Source organism: Dendrobates tinctorius, unplaced genomic scaffold (genome assembly GCF_039654945.1).
Source record: "Dendrobates tinctorius isolate UK_male_01 unplaced genomic scaffold, ASM3965494v1 ptg000155l, whole genome shotgun sequence".
Lineage (NCBI taxonomy): Eukaryota > Metazoa > Chordata > Amphibia > Anura > Dendrobatidae > Dendrobates > Dendrobates tinctorius.
Window position 1 is genome coordinate 18,187,097 of NW_027361822.1, and position 12,807 is coordinate 18,199,903.

The 12,807-nt window shown below is 47.4% G+C and overlaps 1 protein-coding gene across 1 annotated transcript in view; it reads right to left on the bottom strand.

Moving 5' to 3' along the window:
- LOC141051180 (uncharacterized) overlaps positions 1-12,807 on the bottom strand; it is a 90,468-nt gene that overhangs the window by 33,220 nt on the left and 44,441 nt on the right. The window contains 1 exon segment of the mRNA XM_073548045.1: positions 6,406-6,520. Coding sequence (XP_073404146.1) covers positions 6,406-6,520 — 115 coding nt within the window.

Consider the following 12,807-nt stretch of genomic DNA (forward strand, 5'->3'; position numbering starts at 1 on the left):
CCCTTTACCCTCTCGTCCAAACAACAGGGAGTAGGGGGTATAGCCAGTAACTCGATGTACCCGATTGTTATAGACCCATACTAATTCAGAAACATATTTGGGCCAACGGGCCTTCTTGTCACTCTCCAGAGTACGCAACATCTGAATCAATGTCCGATTAAATCGTTCACAAGCCCCATTTTCTTGCGGGTGATACGGTGTGGTCCGAGATTTGTAAATTCCATAGAGGTGATGTAGTTCTTCCATAACTTTTCCCAAAAAACATGCTCCCTGATCAGAATGTATCCGTTGAGGACAGCCGTATACTTGTATAAAGTTTCTACAGATGGCGGAGGCAGCTGACTCTGCGGTCTGATCCCGAGTGGAGGTGACCACAGCGAACTTGGTGAAATGATCTACCATAACGAGGCAGTGTTCGTATCCCTGAAATGCAGGCCCAATGGTCAGGTAATCCACCGTCAGGAGCTCAAGGGGCGCTGAGGTCACAATAGTCTGTGTTGCGGCTCGCTGAGCGGGTGTTTTGGCCAATTCGCATAAGCGGCAGGTCCGGCAAATTTCGTCTACAACAGCTGGCAAGCGCAGGTGGTAAGCTTTCTGTTGCAGCCATTGCAAGGTCTTTTTTGTTCCGAAGTGGGCCCCTTTTTCGTGAGCCTCCCGAGCCAGTACGTGAAGTTGGGTTCCTGGCGTAACCACCTGCCAAGCTGTCATTGAGGTTGTTTGTGATGTTATTTTACGGTACAATAGTCCCTTTCGGATAACCAATCTCTCCCATTGTCGCAACATCAGCAACAGGTCTTGAGTCAAACTTTGTCATTGAGAGTCAGTGGGTAATTGCTCAGCGGCGACCCACGTCCTGAGAAGGCCAACCTCTTCGTCTTCTTGTTGTTGTTGTATCCACTTATCCCGGGATTGTTCTAACATGCCCCTTGGGGTCTCGGGGGAAGATATTTTTCTATTGTCAGTTGTGAGCACAGCAGCAGTGAGAGCGAACGGTATTTCCTCTCCTTCTAATTCTTCGTCTCGATTCTGTCCTGGAGTCGTATGTCGAATCCTGGAGAGGGCGTCTGCATGGACATTCTCAGCCCCACTTTTGTAGATAATCTTATAATTGTACTTCGCCATCCGGGCCACCCATCGCTGTTCCAGAGCCCCCAATTTGGCATTTTCCAAATGAGCCAGCGGGTTGTTGTCAGTTCGCACCACCACCTCGGAGCCTGCTAGGTACTCTGCGAATCTCTCCGTCATGGCCCACACCACTGCGAGGAGCTCGATTTTGAAGGAGCTGTAATTGTCAGGGTTACGCTCGGAGTCATGGAGTGAGCGGCTTCCATTTGCGATCACCCTCTCCCGGCCATCTTGAACCTGCGACAACACAGCCCCCAGCCCATGAAGACCCCCGTCAGTGTGCAAGATGAACGGTTGTGAGAAATCTGCATAAGCCAACACTGGGGAATCCGAAAGCGCAGCCTTGAGGTCTCGGAAGGCCTCTTTCTGAGGGTGTTGCCACTGGATTCTTCGCCCATTGGCCCCAGCGGAAGCCCCCTTCAGCAGGTCATGCAGGGCTCGAGCTTGACATGCAAAATTCTTTACGAAATGACGGTAATATCCGGCTAACCCCAGAAAAGCCCGCACATCTTTTACCGTCTTGGGGGTAGGCCATTCCTGGATAGCAGCAACCTTCTCCCGCGATGGCCTCACACCCTCTGCCGAAACAACATGACCCAGATACTCAATCTGGGAGCGAACTAGGTGGCATTTCTGAGGCTTCACCTTCAACCCGTAATTTTGCAACCAGCTTAGTACCTGTCCCAACCGCTTGAGGTTGTCCTCGAAGGTGGCGACATAGACGATGATGTCATCCAGGTAGATCAATGTGGCCTCAAAATTGAGATCTCCCAGACACCGCTCCATCAATCGCTGAAAGGTCCCGGGGGCGTTGGCCAGCTCAAATGGCTTTCGATTAAACTCAAACAGTCCCATGGGCAATATGATCGTTGTCTTGGCTCTATCTTCTTCTGACATGGGCACCTGCCAGTACCCACTGGCCAAGTCCAGGGTCAAAAAATATGTTGCCTTCCCCAAGGCGGACAGGGATTCTTCTATGCAGGGCAGTGGGTATGAGTCTTTAATAGTGCAAGCATTCAGTTTACGATAATCCACACAGAATCGTAGTGTACCATCTTTCTTCCGGACCAACACGATTGGAGCCGCCCAGGGGCTTTGACTTTCCTGTATCACCCCTTTTCGCAGCATGTGGGCCAGCAAAGTTTTCACCTCTTGATAGAGTTGTGGCAAAATCTGTCGATATCGTTCCCGGATAGGGGCCGCTCCCGCTGTGGGGATTTCATGAGTGATGGCGGTGGTACACCCAAAATCGTCCTCATGACTAGCAAATACTTCATGGTACTGTCCAAGCAATGTTTTTATCTGTGAGAGTTGGGCTGCAGTTAACCCAGAAAGTTCGGCCCGCATCTGCTCCAAAATATTTTGACCTTTTTACTGTGCCGAGACTTCGTTGGCCTGTAAGGTTCGAATTGTTACTTCCCAAGGATCCTCGGGGTGTACTCGCAATTGAACCGCAGGAGCTGGCAGCACTTCTTCTAAAGGCCTTACTAGTTTGGCCAGTTCAGTCCGTGCTTTCAGAACGGTGTCTCGGTCTTCAAGGTTAACGCAGCGTACCAGGACGGTTCCTTTTTGCGCCGTAGCCAGGGAATGGGCCACCAGTATGCCAGGAGGTAAGTGCTCCGAGTGACACGGCTCCACCTGCACCTCCACGCCCTCCAGAAGGTATTGGGGCTCGAAATGGCAGGACCACCACAGTCTGTCCAGGAGGTAGCATAAGCAGGGGAGCTGCTGACGCGATGACCTTGCCCAGAGCCTCGCCCTCCTGGCAGTCCTGATGCACCCGCGCACCTCGCACCAGCTGCTGGAATACCTGTCCCTGAGCTGTGCGAGAACCCCACTGCTTCAGAATATTCTGTGTGGGATCATTTAGTAGTAAGTTGACGAACTCTCGTAAAATATTCATGCCTAGGGTGACGGGGTGCCGTTGATCAGCTTCTCCTTGAGTTAGCACCACCCATTTGCGACCAAGGGATTTACTGCACAACATCACCTGCACCCACACTACCCCAGCAACCGGGACCGGCAGTTGGTTGGTGGCTATTAGACTGATCATGGGCCCCCACTGAGGTCTTGCTGCCTCCGGGAAGTTTTGTTGAAAGTACGTTGCGGGCATTGTGGTTACTTGTGACCCCGTGTCCACCAGACACCGGACGGCCCAGCCCTCCACTTCTGCCCATACCACCGGACACTTTGCTACCAAATCTTCGGGACTTCTACCACCCCTAGTTGTGGTTTTCGGCTCCGAGCGGCGTCCCCCCAGCCCGGAGCCCTTTAGTATAATGGCCGCCGCGGACACTCTTGGGCGAAGTGGCCTGGTTCTCCACACTCAAAACACCGGGCCTGTGTAGGCTGACCACCCTGCGGGGGGCGTGATCCCCAGGGGCCGGGGTTAAAGCTAGGTCGTCCAGTCCCGGTCTCGGTTCTTCTCTTTACTTCGGCCAACTCACCCTTAATATTTTTCAACTCTTGCTTCATCTCCTCCACCCACTGAGGCTCCTCGACTGCGTTCGCGGAGGCCTCCACACCTCGGACCTTCCCCACGGGGACCGCCATCCCCTGCTCTTGAACCCGTGCCTGACTTCCCACCTCTGAAAAGTCTATTCGGGGATTCATTCTGTTCTGCTCCAGCAATGCCTGCTTTACTAATGGATCTCGCAAACCAGTCACTAGTCGGTCACGTAGGGTAATGTCAACAGGTCCTACCCCTACCCCGTCCTTCCTATCAATAGCCGTATGCAATTCTTGGAGGACATTCATGTACTGAGTGATCGTCTCCCACTCTGCCTGCATCCGACTAAACAAACGGGTTCTTAACTCTCCCATATTAGTAGGGTCCCCATGGGTCTGTTCTACTATCTGTAACACTTTTTCCAAAGTGTTGCGGTGCCCCGGAGGTTTCAACATCACTGACCTCCGCACCTCCCCGTCTAGTGCCATGAGTGCCACTTTGGCTTCCAGATCAGGGGTCATTGGGTGCATCCGAAAGAGCCCCCGCATCCGCTCTGTCCAGCTCCATAGCATAGTATTGGAGCTGGAAAATCTAGGCAGGTTGTTCAGCATGGCCCCCAATGAAATGCTGGAGCGGGGACCCTCATTATTTGTGGAGTTGACAGCTCCACCCTGATCGGGGGCACCACTGTCCGTTTCCTCGGAGACTGCATCCTGCCGACTACGCCAAGTGTAGGGTTGAGCAGATTCTCAGGATGCAGTGACGAGACACGAGACAGGGTATGACTTGTAAAATCAACTTTTATAACTTGGAGCCGCTGGGGCTATGCTGAACAAGTAAAAGGGGTAACAACAATCTGTCCTCGCAGGGACTCAACAAAATAAACAATACTTTTCTTATATTCAATGTGACTAACCCGGTTAGTCAGGGTGTTGAAGGCCATGTATGGCCAAACTATGGGTCCTTATTTCCTATAGTTCACTTATCCTTCCAGACGTCGCTCGGGATTGTAGGTGCGGCCGCTTAGAGGTCGCTGATGCGGCTGCCTTGACGCCTCGATATCCCGGGATGATTTGGGCTCGACAGGCCCTGAAGAAATTGTGCTGGTGGGACACAACAGGCCCTGAAGACTCTGTGCTGGAGGGGCACAACAGACCCTGAAGACTCTGTGCTGGTGGGGCACAACAGGCCCTGAAGAATCTGTGCTGGTGGGGCTTTCAGGACATCGTTTACCGGCTCTCGTCTCACAGGGCAGTGATGACGCAGTTTCCCAAATGACGATCGGCCGGCCTCAGCTCAGGGTCACTTTGTAGACGGGACGTGGGCCTCTATTGCCGCCTATGGCGAGGTGGCGTCCACTGAGGCCAGTGATGGCAGGGCCGCAGCTGTGGAAGGAGACAGGGGGGCAGTGTCCAGGCCGCTGTAGCCGTTTTTTACGTGTCGTCGCAGCAGCGACTTGAGGTAACGGACCTGTCTCAAAAGGGCGGGGGACAGCGGGTGTGGCTGTGTGCGACCGTGGGCGGGGAGCAGCCTCTCTTGTCGGTGAGTGCATAGCTTTCTCCTCACAGACTCCTGACGGTGTCTCTTACACACACCGCTCGTCGCCCCGTCTCTCTCTAAGTCACTCGGCTTCTCGCCTCCTGTCACACTCTCTGCCAACTGAGCCCGCCCCCTGCTCCTTTTGTCTTCGCCCCGCCCCCTGTTGCCCTGACACCTTTAGTCATGTGTCTCCCTTTGTTGTCCCCCCAGTGCTGTTCCTTTAGGAACCCTGATGGTGGTCCCCTGAGTTCCGGCCCAGTCACTGTCTGGGAGTCCTCCTCCCCACAAAAGTTTGAGAGCGAAAATAATAATAATAATAATCTGCTGTCTATCTACACATTTTGGTTGATAGCCCTCTGACCTCCTTATTGGAATTCCTTTCAAAAAATGGAAGCGCCATCTGCATCTTCACCAAAATTTCTTTAATTCCGGGGTCACACTTGCGAGTGAAAGTGAGAAACTCACTCGAGTCTCTTGCCTCAATACTCGACATTGCCGCCATTTCTACGCAGCTGAATGCTCTGCTCCGAACCACTGCCGGCAGTGCCGGGTATTGAGGTGAGAGACTTGCGCGAGTTTCTTGCATTGCACTCGCAATGGCCTAACTCAGAAAAGACAGAGATGGCCATAGGCTTCCAATTAATCACATCTGCTCCCTTCTTAGTCAAGTCAGGGAGTGGTTCGTCAATCATGGAAATATTTTTTATAAAGTTACGATGTTTTACAAACCCAAGATAATGCTGTAAGGCTTTTATAGACTTAGTTTCCACCCACTCCAGAGGATGCTGATTCCTTACAGTAATTGAGTTAAGTTCGCAATAGTCAATGCAAGGTCTGAGACCACCATCTTTTTTATCAATAAAAAATAAACCAGTGCCTACTGGTGACATGGAAGGTCTGATGAACCCTTTTTGCAGACTGTCTACTATATTTTCACTGCCTGACATTAGTTAAATATGAATCAGGTTTATTGAACAATCATAATCCCTGCCTGGGAGTAGTTTTTCAGATTTGGGCACAGAAAATACATTAGCTAAATTTATGAATACATGAGGTAAACCATTGGGTATAGCTTTAGACAGATTCACAGAACAGGACATATATTTCTGCTGACACTCAGTGCTCGAGTGCACAATATCACCCTGGTGCCAGTCAATTACTGGCTTATTTTTACGTAACCAAGGCATGCTCAAGACCACAGCCGTGAAAAAGTTCTCAGGGACAAAAAAATTACATAGATTCAAAATGTAAAGAATCAACAACAGGGACACCTCCTTAGTGACATACTTCACCACACCCTGGGTCAGAGGTGTATCAATAGCAGTGATTTTCATAGGAACACCAAATTTTAGCAAGGGTAAATCAAGATCCTTTGCCAACTTGGCATCAACAAAATTTGATGCCGAACTGCAATCAATAAAGGCCTGAAGCCTCACAGATTTTTCTAGTCAAGATAAGCAAACAGGTAACACTAATTTTGCAGAATCATCAGGAAATATCTGTCCACCTAGGTGGGCATCCTCGGGCCCACCCAGATGCTGATTTGTTTGGGTGTAAGTTGTCTTGGGAAGGAAGACCTCTGATGACCAGACTCTCCACAGTGGTTACTAAACACTGGCTTGTGAGTGACCCCAATCTGCATGAGTTCCTCAGTGAGGGTAATAAGTGAACAAGTCTTAGGACAAGGTACAGAGTCAACATTGTGTTCCTGTCTGTGTACTGATGGCCAGGGACATGGCAGTATAAAGAGTCAGTAGAAAGAGATATAACCAACCTGTCCTTAACTTTTTCAGAGAGTCCAGAAAGAAACCAACCATGAAGAGCCTGGTCATTTCACTGTGAGTCTGTGGCCAAACACCGAAACGCTGTACAATTGTCAAAGTTTCATCACTGACTGTGGCCTAGGGATGCTGTGAGCGACAGCTCAGTCACCTTATCGGATCTTTGATAAGCTGGACTGTCGGTTTTCGAATGACAATCCGTGTTATCTGATTGATCCTGGGGCATGTTGAGCTGTCAGCATTTTGATTGACAGCCCCGCTGTTCAATCTGGTATAACCTGCAGGCATTCCCCAGGTGCCTCCCGTCCTCTAATGATTTGCAAGGTATTAAGCTGGCTTACTGTGAACTGCAGATTGTCAGTTGTAACTTTGCTCAGCTCTAAGGGTGCCGTTACATTTAGCGATGCACCAGCGATCCCGACCACGATGACCTGGTCAGGATCGCTGGTTCACCGCTAAATGGTCTCTGGTGAACTGCCAAACAGGCAGATCTCACCAGCGACGCAGCAGCGATCGTTACTTACCTGTCAGACGCGGCGATGAAGACGTCCTCCGCCCGCATCCACGCGTCGCTCGTCGGCGCCAGCAGGAAGCGGCCGACGAGAAACGGCCCAGGACGTTCTTGCACGATCAGCGATAACCAGCGGGGGGAGGCGGACGGAGGTAAGTATCACATGTAGCGATATTGCTAGCAATATCGCTGCTGCGTCACAAACTTGGTCACGATTTAGCGACGTTGCTTGCAATATCTCTATGTGTAAAGCCCCCTTAAGGCCTCAAAAAATATGTCTACAGTGAATAATTCTAGGGTGTCAGGGGATAAAGAGAAGGCCCAAACCTGGGGTTTTGCTACAGCAGGAATATGATGAGTCCCACATGTTGGGTCTCAGGACCAAATGAAAGTTGGTGGAGCCTGAAATATAAGCTATGGCTTGTCATAAAATAAAAAAAAAAATTATAGTCTCCTGAAAATGTGTCATGAACGTTTACATTCGGTTCCAAGAAAATAAAGCAAGGTGCTACAATAGCTTGGGCTCGAGTGGATTGTATTTGCTGCATTTGTTCGGCAAGACACTGGCCAGGTCTTGCATTTGATGCTTCAGCATTTGCAGTGGATCCATTATTTGTTTGGACCAGATATAATGAAACGTCTGTCTAAAGCCACAGGCTCAAAAAGCTGACTCGGGCATGTGGGGGAAGCCAGGGCGGTTGTCGTGGCTGACAATGACTCAATGACGACCTGGTCTTCTTCCACATGCACACAGTGTCCCCTTCGTAGCATACCCTTCTTTCCACTTTCGGTCCCATCAGGGTCCTCTCTGATCTGCTGAGGATTTCCTTCTGGCGGTTTCATACAAAGAGAGACAGAGTCCAGTTCAAACTTAAAATAAATGACTTTACTTGGTTCCATTCTCAGTACGTCCAGCTCAGTCATAGAAGCAACATAGGGTTCATCACAGAGTACATCCTTTTCTTTCCCTGTGCTTTACCTCACTTCTTCCGGAATGTCCCAGGGTCGTACCGACTCGTCCGGTACTGCAGCGTTCCTTCTGGTCAGTCTCACTAACTTCAGGAGTTAACCTGTCCGTATCGCCGCAGACATAAGGGCATCTGCCCACGTAATTGGCTGCCACAAATTGGAGCTGTCCTGCACTCCTTTACTGCTGTGACCTTCTGCCCACAGGCCCTACACGACTGGGCTACTTGCTTAATGTCATGTTGCCAACCGCCCTGTCCGGGCTCTCCGGTGCTACTAACTAAAATGGGGGAAACTCTGACTTACCCACAGTTGGCCTCCCCTATGTTAACTATTTCCTACCCTGTTCTATGTGTGCTTATGTGTCCCCATCTAGTGGGCTAATTTAAGTACTGCACTTTCCCTACAACATATATATTTATACATTACACTACACAGTAACAGCATTACAAAACATACATGACATTCCACATTATAACACGAACAAGGGGAGTGGGGCACCACTTAGCCTTGGTGCAATCCTAACAGACAGACTTGACACAAGCCACTGTCTGGAAAACTCCAGAGAAATCCCTATGCCCTTTAACATCTGTACTAGGATCTGATTTTACAACAGGACCCAATGGAATGCTACCATGAATGGGCTGCTATCCAGAGGTAGGAAAGGTCACCAACAAGGGTCAGAGCAGAGACTCATGACAAGAACAAAATCAGGATCTATAATAGTGAGAAACTAGCCGGAGTCAATACAGGAATGCACGGAATGCACTTAACAAAACAGGAGCAGATGCACACCTAGCCAGGGAAACACTAAGCTATCTTTAGCAGCTTCCAACAGCAAACTGGAAGGCTTAGTATGGTGTGGCACAATCTGAGTAGCTGGAGCAGGGAGCTGATAACTACAGCTAAAAGCACACACACCCATGTTGCCAGACAGATGACACTTCGGATCTCAGCCAAACTAACCATATTGGCTAGAAAGGCCTCACTGTCCAGAGCTTCTGGTTCTGAAATTTCTATCACCACCACGGCCAGCAGAGTGAATAAGGCAGCATCTGGCTACAGAAGCTGAAGTCTCAAAAGCAGGTCCTGGTAGAGATGTCACAACCACTACTCAAATAAACTGAGAATGATGAGAGGGGCGCCTAGCTGAATTCTTGTTCCGGGTGCCAGAAACCCTAGATACACCTTTGTCGGCCGTCATTTAACAGCTGTCATCTACATAACTATACAGCACATGAGATTAGCATTATGTCCCTTTCAGGAGTTCTTACTCTATGTTATCAAAGCTAGAGAGGAACAATATTTTGGAATGTTTAAGTGCCAAAAACCATTAGAATAAAAAGCCCCAAAAAATTATATTGTGTTTTATAACAAAAAAAAACCTCATTTTATAAAGTAATAACTCTAGAATACTTGTACTTCATGATACTGGTAAAATTTGTTAGATTTCACTTGCATTTATTTGTGAAAATATTGCAAATTTGGAAAAATTAGCAATTTTCAAACTTTTAATTTTTTATGCCCTTAGGCTAGTTTCACACTTGCTTTTTTTTGCAGCGCGTTTTTCCCGCAAAAAAACGCATTGAAAAAACGCATACAAAAGCATACAACTGCTGCGTTTTTTTCAAGCATTTTTATGAGCATGCATGAAAAAAACGCAGCGTTTTTATGCGTTTGTATGCGTTTTTAGTGCGTTTTTACCGCGTTTGCGTTTTTTTCCAACATTAGGTGGCCCCTCACACTAACCCAAACCATGACTTTACTAACCCTAACCCTGACCCTAACCCTAACCCTAACCCTTAACCAAATCATACTTAACCCTAACCCAAATACTAAACCCTAACTAACCCTAACCCTGACCCTAACCCTAACCCTGACCCTAACCCTAACCCTTAACAAAACCATACTTAACCCTAACCCTGACCCTAACCCTAACCCTGACCATAACCCTAACCCTGACCCTAACCCTGACCCTTAACCAAACCATACTTAACCCTAATCCTGACCCTAACCCTAACCCTAACCCTTAACAAAACCATACTTAACCCTAACCCTGACCCTAACCCTAACCCTGACCCTAACCCTGACCCTAACCCTTAACCAAACCATACTTAACCCTAATCCTGACCCTAACCCTGACCCTAACCCTTAACAAAACCATACTTAACCCTAACCCTGACCCTAACCCTGACCCTAACCCTGACCCTAACCCTTAACCAAACCATACTTAACCCTAATCCTGACCCTAACCCTGACCCTAACCCTTAACCAAACCATACTTAACCCTAACCCTGACCCAAACCCCAACCCTAACCCTGACCCTAACCCTAAACCCCCTTAACTAACCCTAACTCTAACCCAAACCCCTAAATTCCATGGTTAAAAAAAAAAAACGCATATGCAAAAAAACGCATACATGAGCATGCCAGTGCGCACATATGCGCATCCATAGGCTATAATGGCCATTTTTAGCGCAAAACGTGCGCATATGTGCGCATGCACTTTTTTGCAGGGCCAAAAAATGCAACATGCTGCGTCTGGAAAATACAAACGCACACCCCAAAAAAACGCAGCGCATGAAAATCGCATACATGCGCTTACAAGCGCGCAGGTATGCGCACCCATGTTAAATATAGGGGAAAAAACGCATGCGCACATATGCGTTTTTTTCCAGCGCTAAAAAACGCAAATGTGAAACCAGCCTTAAATCAGAGTTATATCACACAAAATAGTTAATAAATAACATTTCCCACAAGTCTACTTTACAACAGCACAATTTTTGAAGCATAAATTTTTTGTTAGAAAGTTATAAGGGTTAAAGGCTGACCAACGATTTCTCATTTTTCCAACTAAATATACAAAACCATTTTTTTAGGGACTACATTACAGTTGATGTGACTTTGAGGGGCCTATATGACAGAGAATACCCAAAAGTGACACTTTTCTAAAATCTGCACCCCTCAAGTGCTCAAAACCACATTCAAGAGTTTTATTAATCCTTCAGGTGCTTCACAGGAATTAATGGAATATGAAAGGAAAAAATTAACATTTAACTTTTTTTCACAAAAATTTTATTTTAAACCCATTTTCTATTTTTGTAAGGGTAACAGGAAATAAAATGGACCCGAAAATTTGTTGTGCATTTTCTCTTGAGTTTTGGCACACTGCAGAGCTCGAAAGAGAAGCGCAATTTGACTTCTTCACAAAGGTAACGGGAGAAATTGCACCATACAATTTGTTGTGCAAGTTCTCCTGAGTATGCCAATCCCCCATATGTGGGGTAAAACTATTGTTTCGGGGCACGGCAGGGCTCAAAAGGAGCAGTGCGCCATTTGACTTTTTGAATGCAAAATTTGATGGAATCATTAGTGGTTGCCATGTTGCATTTGTAGAGCCTCTGATGTGCCTAAGTAGTGGAAACTCCCCCACAAGTGACCCCAGTTTTTTTAAATTATACCCCTCAGGGAACTTATCTAGATGTGTGGTGAACACCTTGAACCCCCAGGTGCTTCAAAGAAGTCTATTATGTTTGGGCCATAATAAGAAAAAAATCAATTTTTTCCCACAAAAATGTTCTTTTAGTCCCAATTTTTTTATTTTCACAAGGGTAACAGAAGTGTATCATACAATTTGTTGTGCAATTTCTCCTAAGTATGCAGATACCCAATATGTGGAGGAAAACTACTGTTTGGGCGCATGGCAGGATTCAGAAAAGGAAGAACAGCCATTTGACTTTTTGAATTTAAAATTTGCTGGAATTATTGGCGGACGCCATGTCTGGTTTGGAGAGTCCCTTATGTGCCTAAAGAGTGGAAACACTCCAGGAGTGCCGTTTTTTTTTTTTTGCAAATAAGAAAATCACTGATGTGTGAACTACAATTGGAAGAAGTAAACAGAGATTTAATCTTTTGCCACACTTGCAAGAAGACATCCAGCCTGCATGGGCCAACAATCCTACATTTAAAATTTATGTGACAAGAAATTTCTGCACTTAGGCTAGTTTCACACTTGCTTTTTTTTGCAGCGCGTTTTTCCCGCAAAAAAACGCATTGAAAAAACGCATACAAAAGCATACAACTGCTGCGTTTTTTTCAAGCATTTTTATGAGCATGCATGAAAAAAACGCAGCGTTTTTATGCGTTTGTATGCGTTTTTAGTGCGTTTTTACCGCGTTTGCGTTTTTTTCCAACATTTTTAGGTGGCCCCTCACACTAACCCAAACCATGACTTTACTAACCCTAACCCTGACCCTAACCCTGACCCTAACCCTTAACCAAATCATACTTAACCCTAACCCAAACCCTAAACCCTAACTAACCCTGACCCTAACCCTAACCCTGACCCTAACCCTAACCCTGACCCTAACCCTGACCCTAACCCTTAACCAAATCATACTTAACCCAAACCCTAAACCCTAACTAACCCTAACCCTG